Source organism: Aplysia californica, unplaced genomic scaffold, assembly GCF_000002075.1.
Source record: "Aplysia californica isolate F4 #8 unplaced genomic scaffold, AplCal3.0 scaffold00143, whole genome shotgun sequence".
NCBI classification, from domain to species: domain Eukaryota; kingdom Metazoa; phylum Mollusca; class Gastropoda; order Aplysiida; family Aplysiidae; genus Aplysia; species Aplysia californica.
The window spans coordinates 248197-264007 of NW_004797413.1; the positions used below are offsets into that span (position 1 = coordinate 248197).

General features: G+C 38.8%; 1 protein-coding gene across 1 annotated transcript in view; it reads left to right on the plus strand.

The window, feature by feature from the left end:
* Positions 1-15811, plus strand: part of LOC101853548 (ena/VASP-like protein) — a gene marked incomplete at its 5' end in the record, with an annotated part of 73384 nt that overhangs the window by 40418 nt on the left and 17155 nt on the right. The window contains 3 exon segments of the mRNA XM_013081719.2: positions 3334-3349; positions 3713-3808; positions 4789-4934. Of these exon segments, the coding sequence (XP_012937173.2) occupies positions 3334-3349; positions 3713-3808; positions 4789-4934 (258 nt within the window).

Below are 15811 nucleotides of genomic sequence, written 5' to 3' on the forward strand. Positions count from 1 at the left end.
AATGAGAAGGACATGATAATATTGTTACCTGGAATACCTGGAGGTGTCATCTCTGGTGTGGTTTGCTCCTTCTTTCCTATCAAACATATTATCATCCTTATCTCTGCTCCTTCTTTTTTGTGTGTGTGTTTGTTACTCTCTTGTAACACCTCTAATCTTCGGCACTTATATCATATGACCTTGTTGTGTTGCAAGTGCCGTAAAACACACTTACTAAAACAAAAACATATCTGGCTCGGTGGCTCAGAGGTTGACGTGTAATGGCCCCAAAGATTCTTTGTTGTAAAGAATCTTTGATGACCCTCCATTCTTCCTGGTCACAAGCTGCAGTAGCGCATTCTGCTGTGTCACCCAGGCCACTCCATGTTTTTATGTTGTCCATCTATGTTACTCTTTGTCTTCCCCTGGCTCTCCTGTCCCACATCCTACTTCAAGGACCTCTTTCATAACGGTCTCTGTGTCGTTTTAATTAAGAGACCAAGGTATTGCATTTCATTAAGCAGGGTTTGTCTTGTGTAAACATGGTTACTGAAGTTGGATAAGCTTGAAGGGCGGACCCTGTGGAATAGTTGAATATGTTTGATGGACTGATCGTTCAATGCAAGGGTCAAATGTCTGTCTGTCAATATCTCAATATCTCTCTCTCTCTCTCTCTCTCTCTCTCTCTCTCCCTCTCTCTCTCTCTATCTCTTTCTCCCTCCCTCCCTCCCTCATTCATCCCTGTCCCTTCTCTATCCATCTCTTTCTCTCTCTCTTTCCTTCCTTGTCTTTGTTTCTCTCTCTCTCTCTATCTCTTTCTCCCTCCCTCCCTCCCTCCCTCCCTCCTTTATCCCTGTCCCTTCTCTATCCATCTCTTTCTCTCTCTCTTTCCTTCCTTCTGTCTTTGTTTCTCTCTCTTTCTCCCCCTCTCTCTATCTCTCTCTCTCTCCCTCTCTCTGTCTCGTTCTCTCTCTCTCCTCTTCCTTCCTTCTCCGTCTTCCTCCTTTCCCTTCGTCCATCTCTATATCTCCCCTCTCTTCTTCTCCATCTCTCTCATTCACTCTCTCCTCTCTCTCTTTCCCCCTCCCCTCCCCCTTCTTCTTCCCTCCCCCTCTTTGCTACTGACCCAGACATCTTGCATAATACATGAATTCATGATTCTCAGCTGGACATATGAAAAGGTTGGAGTGACCCGTTAACTTCTTCCAGATATCTGTTAAAGAAGTATCTGGCCAGAAAATGGGCTTTTGTGAAAATTATTGATTTCAATGTGGAGCATTTTTTTTTTGCTTGACAATATCTTGCTGAGGTGGCGAGAGATTTTAATTCCCAGTAGCATTTTTTATTTGTACTGTATTTTCTTCGTAGGTTAACCCTAGGTTTCCACAAGAACTTCAGGTTGGAACACAAGTAGACTATGAACATGTTTTATCTTTCGTTTTCCTTCATCTCTTTTATTTTGTCTAGCTAATGCTGTTTTTTCGCTGATTCGTAGTGGTTGGCAAATGAGATTGGTAGGGTCAGCTTCACACTTCTTTTCAGTATAAGTATTATCCTAATCAGTACCTCTCATAATGTGACTAGGTTGGGGGTTTTTAACTTGTCATGAACTACAATTCAGCAATTTCATTAGAAGACGTTAGCTCATTGTTGTTCCTCTATGACATAAATGGCAATGATCAGAAGAAAAAAAATGTCTGTATGTAGATATTGTATCCCGCACCTGGGACAAAGCACTGTGAAGAGATAAAGTTTGAGGTATGTGTGACATAGCAGGTTCCAAAGTTGACTAAGATTATACTATAAAAGTTGTGGTGTTTAAGAGATGAGAGTATGGTTCCAAGGTTGACTGAGATAATATGGTCGCTTTTAGCACAAGGGGGCTATCCCGAAAAATGTTGTTTTGAGAAAATCGAAGGTAAAGTTTTTGGACCCTTGTTCAGTTTTTTTAACAGACAAGGAGAGTTTTCTCTGTAACCAAACAAATATACACACCAATAAAACCAAACTTCTCCTATAGGTAGGCCAATGCCCACTGTTGGTGTAGGTCAAGATTTCTCGAAACACCCAAAATTCTGGGTTAGCCCGCTTGTCCTTATATGAGTAAGCGATCATATAAGAAGTTTTGGTGTTTAAGCGATGAGAGTATGGTTCGTCTAGGGGCCATATGCTCCATCCGTAGTAGAAGGAAACTCTCTTGTTGCAGCTTGTTGCTCTACAGTGGTTTCAACGTTATCTTTTTCTCTCTTCCCCCTCGCCCTCCCCTCACACACACACACACACACACACACACATATATAAACACACGCACTCGCACACACACACACACACATACATACACACACACACACACTCACACAGCCCGAAGAGAAAGAAGTTGTTGGTGTGGTGGTTGACCGCGGTAGTTCCGGGTCGGCTGGTAGCGGTAGTGGTGGTGGAGGCGGCCGCAGCACAGGGGGTGGACACATCGACATGATGTCGGAGATGCAGATGAAGCTCAAAGCCAGGAAAGCCAAATCCGAAACTCCAGGACAAGCTGGGGTAAGACTTTGAATAAAAGTTTTTTCTTTTTTCTTCTTTTTTTGGGGGGGAGGGAGGGGTGGTTGTTTTTGATTGTTTCTTTTTCGTTGGGGTTTTTTTTATTGGGGTTGGGTTGTGTTGTTTTTTTTCGTTGGGGTTTTTTTGCGGGGGGGGGGGTTAAAATTTTGAAATTAATATTTTCTTTTAGTTTTTTGTTGTTTTTTTAGGGGGTTCTTGCTCTTGCCTATCAAATTGACACCATCAGATTTGTGTCAAATAGTGCACATGATAGTGTGAGCTATTGCATGTCTAATTATAGTGACATGTTGGCTTAATTTACTATAGTTTGTTCATCTTATAATCAAGTTATTCGGTCCAGGTGAAATGTCCGAGAGCTTTCACTTTTCAGAAAATTATGTTCAATCACTAAGCCTATTACAGGCACGCAGTGAGCATATTGATAATATAAGCAATTGCTATCATTATTTTAACAGTAAGACATGGACTGACATCAGTGGCAAGTAAGACATGGACTGACATCAGTGGCAATAGGTCTGTTTAGAATAGAGATTAAAGGAAATAGATGCATGTAAGAGCTGAGCTTTCAATATTATGGGGTAATGGGAATGGTTGGGGATGATGGTTGATGGTTATGCAAATAATCAAGTTGAAAAAGCATGCATTCACTCACTGTCAGATAAGTATTTCTTGATGTTAACGTTAGTTTTACCTTTCTCTGCTCCAAAAAGTCCTGAGGTAGGTGGAAGTCTTTGACAATATTGACAGTCAATTGTTGTCAGTGAAGTAAGAAGTTCAGATGTTAAATCAGGGCAGGTATGCGTGAAACGGAGTATTTAATCTAAATATTTCTTTAGTTAATTTTATGAGATAGTTTTTTAAAATTTCATTTTGATAACTGAGAATTGGAAGAAGAAATTGTGTCTTGATTCTAGGGGGTCACCGTTAGTACTCAGAAATTTGTCAGTTCTAAACGTTTATGTCTTTAATTGAAACTTTAAAGCCCTGTTCTGTATTTTCTACCAGTTCTTTCATTTTTTAAATATTTTTCTTATCTTCTTTGTGCAAGTAAGGGCTAAGAGCTTCTCTCTCTCCCCCTTACCCCTTGCCCCCCCCCCCCTTCCCATCTTGAATTGATCATTAAACCCAGTAAATTTGTTTATTTGTAAACCATTTTGTTTGCTTTTGTAACCAGGGAGATGCTGATCCAGCTCCTCCTGGGCCCAGTTCCTCGCCCGATGTACGTCGACCCTGGGAGAAATCTGCGGGCAATGGAGGAGCCAACAGGCCTGTGAATGGCTCGGAATCACCAAAGCCAATAAGAAAGTGGGTGGTTTGTCATGAGACCTCTATATCAAGGCTGTGTTATGGTTTCAACTATTTTAAATTGTTTGTAATTGCTATTACCGTTTCCATGAGTATCTGGAGAACGTTTGCTTTTAAGGCCCAGTGAAATGTGTCTAAATACAGACAGGCTATGCAGGGAAAAGGGAAAAAATTATTTACATTCAAACTGTGTTTTTGCCATCAAGAAAAGGTTTTCTTGAAATGTCTCAAGTGGAGGCCTCATGAGGTTGTATAGTCTGTTTTGGGGTTTTTTAAATGCAGAATAATAACTGCTTAAACACCTTGAAACTAGTCTCATATGTGAAGTTGTCAAGTTAGCCATTTTTTACTTTAAACTTTCCCTGCTAATTTCAAGCATTTGACACAAAAATGTACCAATTAAATGGTTAACCCTATCCGTACGTCATGTTTTACTATCGTATCCAATAGACGTTTTTTTAAGAAATACTGAAATTTTCAAAGAGATCTTTGTACAAGAAGTATTCTAAAATGTGAAGAATACAAATCGGGGGTACAAAGTTACCCAGGGCATACGGATAGGGTTACGTAATTTCTTAATTGGGGGAAGTGTTTATAGTTGTTTCTTTTCCTCCATCAGTTTTTAATCTGACATTAGGATTCATTTTTCTTCTTCTTCTTCTTCTTCTTCTTCTTCTTCTTCTCTTTTTTTTTTAGTCCCGTGTCCTGATTTTGGTACAGATATTTATAAGTTACATAAAAACGTGCCAACATGGTACAAACTGTTATACTTTAAAGAAAACAAAACAAGAAAAAGGGGAATAGTTTGTTTGGTCTGTGATGATGATGATGATGATGATGGCAGTAACGATGATGATGCTAAAATGTTAGAAATGGATTCATTCTAACTCTCCTTACGAATACAGCTTAACTTATCCACATTCTTCCATTTGTGCTGTCCTTCAGAAGGAATCCATCACTGACCGGACAGGAAGCTGTGGCCCCGGTGAACGGCGGAGGAGCTCTCGGTGGGGACATGGAGGCCCTCAAGCAGGAGATCCTCACTGAGATGAGAAGAGAGATGAACAAGATGAAGAGTGAAATTATTGACGGTAAGAATATTTTGCATGTGATTGATGAGAGAGAATGTTTTGTGCATGCATGCGTGTTAGTTCCTATATGAGGTAGTTTCTCTCACATATCGTGCGACCTCTTTGCTTTCTTGTCGTATCTCCATTTTTAATAACAGTGAAAAGAGTTCATAACAAAAAATTAGTTTAGGAAGAAGTCACATTTTCACTGTTTAAAAAAATGTAGATACAGTAAGAAAGCACTGAAGTCGCGATATGTATAAGAACAAGAATTTGTGCGCCGGTGTGTCTGTCTGTCTGTGCTTCATTGTACTTGCATGCTTGGTCTGATATTATAAGTTTGAGAACTGGAAGCGAAAAGTTTGGTTTTAAGTTTTACAGGGGCTTGATTATCAATCAGAAGTACGTTGATCTCTTTTTAGAAATTGAGACGATTTATTATTATTCATGTGTCGTATAACAAAAGTTAAGGATCGTCAGTAACATGCTGTTGTTGGTGGACCAGTTTTAGACTACTAGTTTGTGTCGGTGTAGTTTTTCTCTCTGCCTTTTATTTCAGTCTTATGTTTTACTAATGTTCCAAGCTCTATAAGAATGTTAATATGCCAATTTTCTTCACTTAAAATGAGAACAAAGGAATAACCGTGGTTTCAAACCTATTTCTTCTGCAGCTATACGACAAGAGATGGGACATAGATAACTTCAACTCCGCCACATTAACAACGAGGACAAAAGGGGGAAAAAGAAATACTTTCTGTTGCACTACAAGCTCGGAGGACTCACTACTACAGCCTTGTTTCTGCGTTCTGTGTCGTAATTTTGCATTCTACCCGAACTGAGTTCTGTCTTTGAGTTATTGGGGTGGTGGAGCCAAAGAAAAAAAATCGGAAAAAGGCCCTAATGATAATTAAAGCCATTGCTCATACCTCTTTGGTTTCCGGTCTCATCATAAGCATTGCCCCTGTGTAGGGGTTTGAGATTTAAAAAATAGCATGTGCACAAGAAATTCATGCCCAATTTTTCTTCTGTATGGTTTTGTTGATTTTGTAAACTTCATAATGCATCCATGATGGTCAGCATAGTAGGTGGGGATCCATCTCACGATGATTGTTGCATGTGCCGACAGAGAGTGCTTAAGTATTCCATACTTTGCCCCTTCCCGAGATAATGTTTGGTGGACCAGGAGTTTGAAATGGTCTTTTCAAAATCCATTATATTGGAACAGGAATAAATCAAGGAATATTGGAACTAGAATAAATCCATGAATACTTCAACCGAAACTCGAGGTGAACTTTCACTTTAATGGAACCGTTTCAATCATAAAATAGTGGTCTCTTGTACCATGAAAATTCTTGTTTCCCAGATTTGCTTAAGAAGCATAGTTAATGTGTAATATCATTACCTCTATGAAGTTCAAATGTCATATATGGGAGTTCACAGCTTCTACTTTTAGGGAAATGACAGTTTATAAATTTACATATTACTGTTCAAATTGATTTATAAATTTTTACAAATGTATGCAATATTTATTGCCGGTAGTAAAATTGTGCAGAATGTGTCGGGGAGGCGGGGGGGGGGGAACGTATAAAAAATGCAAAGCTGGGATGATTAAGCTCATTTCTCGTCATGCGTCTGTTTTTGTACATTGACTCACTGGGAGCCACTGTGTACAGCAAGATTTCATTGCGTAAGAGAGCTCACCCATGTTTTTTACAGTTTCATACATGTGTGCATTATTTGATGAAATATGCTATGTATAAATCTTGTTCACTATTTTTATTCATATTTTTCCATTGGTATGTCAGAACTGAATAACAATTATCATGTACCATCCCCTTGCTTTCATCTTGCGTATGTCTGTCAACCATGATTCTGACTTGGGAGGGGGGGGGGGGTTGTTCACTGTGAATGACGAACTCAACACTCAAGAGCATTGTAAACAAAGAGAGAATTAACATTTATCTGATGATGAAAAACATTGCATGAGAGTTGTCGCTTCTAAATGAACACAAGGTGAACATGTCTAGAATCTCAAAAAGAATCACAAATAACACTATTACTGGACTGTTACTTTTTCTTTTTCTTTTGAGGTAAACAAGACTTTTTTTTCTTTTTTTTCTAAAATTTTTTTCCTGTTTATTTCTCCCCCTTTGCTTGTAAAATTTGACGTTTTCTTTGAAATGATCTCCTGTAGAATTAGAAGTTGAACAGTCATCTCAGACTGTAGCTAAGAAAAGGAAAAGTGATATCGAATCACATCATTCAACACTTTTCTTCCTCAAAGTCTAAATACTGCATGCCTTGCAATAAGAATGGGATCAAATTTTGTTATGTAACTTATTCTGCCATACTTCTTTCACATTCGTTCAATCCATTTTTTTAATGATGTGTACAGGCTATTTTCATGCATCAACTTATGACAGGGTTTTAGGAAGGTGCAAGAATGTGTGATGTGCTGAGTTATTTTCTCTCCCCTCTCCGTTTATCTAAACTTTCTGATCGCTTAATGATCAGACTTCAACAAGATGATGTTGGGATACTTATAAGGAGTTTTTTCTTCTGTTGTTGAAAAATTTGTGTCGAAAAGATTTTTAAAATTTGAGTTCACATTATATTAGTTATGACTGAACTGGAAGGCACTGGATCATTGTCAGGGGCAGGATTAAGTCGAGAAGTTAATGTTTGTTTCCACGAATTCATTATGCAAACTGTACTGTTACTACTCAGGAGACCAGGTCCAGTCTAATCAGTGCTGAGCTTGCTTTGCCACTTGTGTGGATGGATCATCATAATTTCGTCTTTCCTCGCATTTGTTATGTCTAGGTTTTGAAAAGGAGTGCAGTTTACTCACGCTTATTATATTGCATGTGAACGAAGAGAAAACTGGAGGGACACAAAAGTTTAAAATTTCCACAGTTTAAGAAATAAAGATTACAACTGTTATATCATTTTCATTTACAAAATTATACCAATGGAGATTTTTTATTATTCCAAAACTTTACCATGCGACCAAAGGTGATCTAATCACCAGGGAAAATTTTCAACTGATACTTTGACCAGTAGCTCAAGATGAATTATGATTTCGAAAATATTTTCATACTTAAAGCTGCTTTTAGATTTCTTTTCATACTCTCACCAAGCCATTTTCTGACCATTGCTTGTAAGTCTGTTGTTTGCACTGGAGATGCACATCTCGCATGCGCAAACACCCCAAAACACACACACACTCATAAACAAACTCACAAAAAAAACCCACAAACACACACACACACTCTCACACGCACACACGATACGGCACAAAGCTGATTGAATTTGATATTAACAACAGGCATTCGTACTCTGCACCCATTGCGTTTTTGTCTCAGATGAAAATAGAATGACATTTTCATTGTGTTTCCAGTATAACATAAATGTAGTTTCCTTGTACAAAAAAATGAAGCAACTGAATGGTTGTCCCTGGCTTTGTACATAGCTGTTGTGTGTCTTAACAAGGTCTGCATGAAAATACTAAACTCCTGGGGCTTTGCTGGGAAACTTAGAAGAAAGTATCACAAGTTATGCCAATTCTTTTTACAGCCTGATTGTTCTAGTGAATTTTTTTATTTTTTTAGAATAGACTGTTTTTGTTTCTCTGATCAAAGTGTTGCTTTGTGTTTCTTTTTGTTAGAAGGTGTATTGTATGTTTTTACGAACAAAGGGGTCTTTAGAACGTATGACTTGATTTTAAGAAGAGAAGGAGAGATTTGCTGAAGAGAAGGAAGAATGGAAGGGATGTGCTAATGATATACCGTAATTTGTTGTGCATTTGTGAAGGGGGCACCAATATTTTGTATGTCTTTTACTGTGTGTGTTTTTTTTAAACTGTAAATGATTATTAAATGTGACTTGAATGTAGTTGAAATCGCTTTCTTTTTGTTGCATGTGCTTATTTTATGCTTATTTAACTAAAAGTACATTGCCTTGCTTAAGCTTCAGAAATGGACAAGAAGTGTTGCCAGTAGTTTTCAGTGGTTATTTCTGTGCTGAGGTATCTGGTATAAGCCGTACAATTATTTCTGATGGAGAAACACTGACATTGTAGCTAGCTGCATTGTAGCATTTCCAATGTGCTTGTGATCACCACAAAAGAAAACAACAAACTTGATGCAGAAGGTTAGGGGAAATAACATTTCTTCCCTAAGTTACAAAGCTGACAGCACGGTGTGCCCAAAAGCACTGTGGCCACACGAAGAGCAAATATATAAGTTGAGTCGTGCTGAAAATGCTTCAGAGATGTCTGCTCCCTTACTTAAACAGGAGCGTAAAACAGCTTTCACAGGGCCCTGCTCTGAGACCTTTAAACTGAGGAGATGAAAGTGTCTTTGACTGTCTTAAACATGACTGAGGCTCACATTTGTCTTGTACAATGGAATTTTTTTTGTCGTGAGGGTTGTTGTTTCGATGTAATAATCATATGCCATTCTAGATGACTTGATCTGCACGCTTTGTTTTGAGTGAACTGATCATGTGTGAGTGAAGTGTGTGAAGAGAGCATGCGTTCTCTTGTTGTTATTTCTGTTTGAGAGAGTTGTCGCCATGTTGAGTGGTAGTATTATGTTACCTATTGTTTGTCTTCACAAAATACAGATGTAAAACAGTATTTCTGAGAATCATAAACCCCCGCTCTGCAACTTTGTTCGTGTTTTCTCTTGTGCATTTCATAGCATAATGGTTTCAGTCTTTGTTTTTTTTCTTCTTCCTTTATCTTTTTTGCCCTATGTTTCCTTCGCTTATGTAAAAGGACTTTATTTCAGTTGAACTGACAAGGAAAATAACGTACTATCTGTTTTTGCTCAATTATTGATCTCGAATTCATGCCCAGTCACCTGATTTTTCTGAAAAATAGTTGAAGATGAATGTTCCGTGTTTTCCTAGTAATGGTCAGCCAACAGCAGCGGTCTAATGTATTTTATGCAAAAAAATTCCATTAGCAAACTGTTTGTTTTCCTGTCCCTTTGGGCAGGGATGGGTCCAGTGACAATGTGCACCGTATGGCAACTCTGCAGAATTTTATATTTGTTTTGGGTCCTCGAATAGAAACAGATGTGATGCTTGTAATGTGTAGCTTGCAAAAAGATGAACAAGACTAAATGTATTCCTGTACATGGGAAGGTTTCTGTACCTGCAAATGAAAATATTTCGGGCTCTATAACTCCACCCAGTGATGACTACTACATCTGGTTCTGCTAATGATTTTTGTAAGCTCAATTGTTACTTTGGGAGACTGTTTTTGTTGCAGCTGTCTCATACATGGATCAGAAAGTATTACAAGGTTGTCAGTTCTCATCTTACTTTCCTTTAGTTATATGTTTATTTTTGCTGATTTCATCATTATGAGAGCCTTTGAGGTCTGCTGATATGATTGAAGTTGAAGGTGTTTCGATTCTTTTAAATTCAAATGGCATGCCTGTGCAGCTGGAATGGACATCAGTAAAGAATCCTATGAGCTAAAACAGCATTTCTATTTGTGTTTGTGAAGTGTAACGTTAGGCACTAAGCTCTGCATGCTTTTTGTTGAAGTGGTCCAAGCTGTATTGGTGAGAATCTCATTTGGAATGGCTGTTACTGGAATGTTTCCACAAAAGCTTCCAACCACAAGAATTCTGTCAATTTTTTTAGGATTACTCTTTCAGCATAGGGATCATGAATTAATTTTGGGTTGTTTTTTTTTCAAACCCTAAGTGTCAATTTGTATTTTTATATCACAGAGAGCATGGGAAAGAATTATACTGTACCTTATGTGTTCATGTCATGAAGAGACCTGCGTTTACAAAACTTTCCTCCCAATGAAGTACAAGTTAAAGGTCTATATTTTCGATCATGTTTTCTTTATGTTCATCAAATACAGTATATTATTTTTATGCAGAGTTTCATTGGTAAAGATGTGGATCTTTGTATATATAAAGAAGGAAGTACAAACGTGACATATGTGTGTTGCACAAGAATAAGACCATAACTGTGTAGTCGAGAGGAACTATGAACATGCGACAGAAATTCAGCTGTGTAGTGTTTCGTTTCTGTTTTAGATGTTGTTGAAAGTCTTTGCCACAGAGTATTCTTCTGAAGATTGGTAGAGAAGAGGAGGCACACTCTGAATACATTGCCCAAGAAGGAATTACCGGTACCTTTTGCAGTGAACACAACTGGCTTTCAAACAATATGCATTTAACTGACATGGCCTTACTGTGCTGAAACGTGTTTGCATGATGAGCTTGCTTTCTGTTATGTGTACTCCCAGTGGCTGAAGTTGTTTCTGCGTGGTATGCTCCAGAAAATCCCCAGATTTTCGCCTCACTCACAGAAAAAGGCACTCCATTTGCTCAGTTGATTAAAGCAGTAAACGTCAATGGTTTTTCCCTGTTTTGAAGTCCTGTTTTGTGGGAACCTTGCAGATGGGGATAGTTTGTCTTATCAGTTTAAGAGATATAGGCATGCTAATTTATAGGTTGTACCTCCTGGGGTTTTTTATATATGGCCTTGATTATGTTAAAAAGGCATCATAGAATCATAGAAACTCTGAAACAAACTGTTCAAGGCACAAATGTGTCACGTACTTGTTTAATCTCCACTTTCTGTGACATTTTTCTGTGTCATCACAGGAGTCTCTTGTTTGAAACGAATTATTTGCTGTGTAATATACATTATATCTCTGTTCAGCCCTTTTTTATGCTACCACAGTGTGTCACCCATCATTTTTAAGACACGTCCCTCTTTACCATAAATTGGCCCTGGTACAAAGAAACGGAAAATAGATTGTCACTTTTCTCCTGGCAGTACAACCTGATGTGTCACTCTCTTTGTGAAACTAGTTTTTCTTTTGACAGGGATTTTCTCTGTTTCCTCTTTATTTGTCCCTGGTCTGACTGCGTGTACATAATGTAAAAATGCTTTTTTTGTCTTTGCTCAGTGGGGATTCCCGTGAAACTTTTTTTTTATGTGATGACCAACATATACTTGAACTGGCCTGTTTGGTCATTGTTTTGTTATTTTCTTAAAAAATTTTTTTTTTAATGAATCTTTCACCTTGAACGCTTTCTTTGTTGCTTGTCTACAGTATGGCTTGATTAGTGATCATTATTATTATTATTATTATTATCATCAACATCTTGTTCTTGATGATCCCTCTCAATTGCCTCCATGTCCTCATCGATTGACACTTTTTTTTCTCACTTCCTCTTTGCCCTGTGTTTTGTGAAACTTTTCTTTCGATTTTTCATTACAAAAGCCATCTATTTTCACTTTTATGTCATAATTTTTAATTATTTCTTTTTCTGTTGTACAAGGAAACAACAACCTTATTTGGCTATTACATAATGACGAGCACATACTTAGGAGGTGTGTTTCAAATTTCAGACAAGCTGGGACTTGACTTGTGCTCCTCTGCTACGTATAGCGCTGGTACTTGTACAGATAGTTTTTTTTAATGTATACAGGTTTTGATAAACAAGCATACACACACATACACGTAGGAAAATAATGTTATAGAAACGCAGAAATATTGGCTTAGTTTGTATATCTTTTTGGGACGAGTCTTAATTGAGCTTTTTGTCAGTAACTGAGCTGTGTTGTCTACTAAGGTTTGCTTTTTTGCTTTTTGTAGTGGTGGACTTTTATGGGGTTGAGAATCTTAGGTGTGTTTGTTATCTAATTAAAGTTGCTTTTTTTTTTAACGTGCAATGTGTGGTTAGTGTGAATGTGACGAATGACGTACCTGGATTTGAGTACTTTATTATTATTAATGAGGAGGGGGGTGTCTCAAAAATGCTGGAAGATGCAGTAAGATCGTAATGTCTAAGATAGCAACAACTGTCTAAGTGAGAGCTCCAAGAGTGTGGCTCTGATATAGACTAGATGCCCATGCCCTGTCATTACATAGGCTAGATGCACATCCCTGTGGAGAAACACACTCATGTACATGAAAACCTCAAAATCTCTTTCTCAAGGGCGCAGAAGTAGGTTTCCTTCGTGTTGCATTGTACACTTGCATTTCACCTTCCCATCTTGAATGCTCATTAAAAGCAGCGTTACTATTGTGTTTCAGTTTGTAGTAACGTTAACAAAAGCCATCTTAAGTGTTTGCCTAGTGCAAGATGGAAGTTGTAATACAGCCAAAATATATACCTCAAAGGGAAGTATTAGCACTTGACATCAGAAACTACACGACTGAACATTTTTTTAAATTGTCAGTCATTTGGTATGGACTAACTTCTATTTCAAAAAGTGAAGTGAGGAGACCACAGCCTAGTTATGGCGATGAATGAATTGTGTGAGTTTGTGGGGTATTGAAGCTCCTGAGACAAAAACCTCTCTGCATGTTTATCTTGTAGAATTCTTTCCTTGCATGATCATCAAGAGCAGTAGGGAAATGGTTTTGATATGTTCGTTATACTTGAAGTAAGTAGACATCTCTTCACTAGACTTAAGAATTGGGAACAAACGTCAGATATTTGACTTATTTACTGCGAGGCCTCGAAAGATTGAAACTGTTCTGTTCAGAGACTGAATATGTGCTGTGTTGCTCATCTTTCATTCTTCTTTTGCTTATTTTACAAATTAATGTACAACCAACCATTTCTCTCTGTCAACAAACTGAGAATCTGTATTATACCCAGCGAACTATTGATCAATAAAGTAATATAACAACACCGCCACTCCCTTGTCAGGGTATTGTTTATTATTCACATTTGTGCCAGTCTTTTAGGGACAAAAGTATCAATTTCTGGTTTAGAACTTGTACCTCTGCATGGAGATCTAACTCAGCATTTGCTTATGTAATATTGTCTTGAGTTGTTGTTGTTGTTATCGATCCAGCAACAGCTGGGCTCTCGCCCTTCTGTCCAATGCCATGTAGTGATAAGTGCAGGTCTGCTGCAGTTGCTGTAATGTTCCATAGAGTGTGTTGTCTATGTTAGGTCTCGGAGGGAGATGGGTAGCTCTGATGTCATTTAGGGCTGTGCAGTGGAACAGGTGATGCTCCACAGTCTCATATGCATAGTCACACAAGGGACACATTGGGGGAAGTTCCGGGAATATTGTCTTGAGAGGGGCGATTATTTCACGCCTTACTAAATCAACTATGAAATCACAGCAACCGTCGGCACCGCATGTTGAACTCGCTCGAGTTGATCTTCGGTTATACTGATCTTTTTCTTGGCTCCCAGCACCTCTTTTTCTTTACAGGTCCCAATGGTTAAGTTGAACTTCGGATAAGCTGATCTTGTTTTCACTCCCCCGACGATATCAACTCATCAGCAGTCGACTGCACTTCGTCAGAAGTTGAAATCTGCATGTAATTAAAATTGTCAAACGATTGTGACTTAAACCGACCGTAGGTGGCTTTTATTACTTTTTTTTCTTTAGGGGGGGGGGGGGGTGACACCTAAAGCTTTGAAGGAAAACTACGGCATAGGGCCACAGCATTGTGCGATAAGTGAAATGACAAGCCGAGCGAGTTCAGACATCTGACGTCACGCCACATACGTCATCAGAAGACAGGTACCACCAAAGCCTGGCCCCTGTGTTATCAGTTAAGAATTTGCTCTCTCGGGGCCCACGCAGTCACTGGACAATGATTTGTCGAATTCAATCGCAGGTCGCATTGTGTCCTCCCCTCCCCCACACCCTCCTCGCTCCCAAATCCCCGGGACACTGCCCAGGTCAAGGCAAAATTGCTATTGAGATAAATTTTGAAATGTTGAGAGTCAAGCGAACAGCAAGACATCACCAGAAAGGAAGGGTAACCCTCTTACTTCAAGCTGAGTGTTAGGAACGCGCCGTTAGCTCAGTTGGCATTATGCTCTACCGCAGTGTCGGCGACCGTGGTTCAAATTCCCTGATAATGATGTAGATATTTCGTCATTCATGACTTTTAACATCCAAAGAGGAAGAGAAGTTATAGACCTTGCTAGCGAGGCACATGTGCCGCATATAGTAAGCATTGTCACTTCAAGAGAGTAAAATAAAGAAAACAATAGCAAGCAGCTCGAAATGATCAAAAACGTGACGACACCCTGCAGATAACAGCGTCTTTCCCTCTCCTAAAGTGGTGTATCTGCCTGAATATTTTTTTATTTATTCCTTAAACCTTCATATACAATGTATGGCTTCACTTGTGACATTGAAGTAGCCCTATTTAGAGCGCTATTATTCTTAAGAAGAATGTTCCAGAGTACGGACTTGTGGTCTACTCGGCCAGGGTCAGTGTCAGGATTTGACTGCCTTGATTTTCTTGCTTTTCGGCTGTCTCTGCTTTTTAACCCTATCCGTACGCCCTATGGTCATTTTGTACCCCCGGGGTTGTATTCTTCACATTTTAGAATACTTCTAGTTCGAAGTTCTCTTTGAAACTTTCAGTACTTCTTTAAAAAATCATTTTGACAAACTGCTATGCAAAGCGTATGGGTGGGTGGTTGGCGGGTGCTCTGGTGTGGTTTGCTCCTTCTTTCCTATCAAACATCTATCCTCCTGATCTCTCCTCCCTCTATTTTGTGTTTGCTACTCTCTTGTTACACCTCTAATCTTCGGCACTTATATGACATTATTGTGTTGCAAATGTCGTAAAACTCTCACTAAAACTGAACTTGAAAAGCTTACGGATCGGATTAACGTGTAAATTTCCTCTTTGAAAAGTGGTGGCACAGGGTTCCCCGCGTCGTATGGATACGATAGTAAAACACGACGTACGGATAGGGTTAAAACTTTTTTTTCTCTCAAAAGCCTTTTTGCCACTTGGTACAGCTTTACACCACTGACCAGTCAAGACAGGATTTACGATTCCGAGGTTGGTACACTGTACCATAACATAACCTGTACCGTACTGTACCGTACTGTTTGGTGCCTATTTATGATCTCTCGCACTG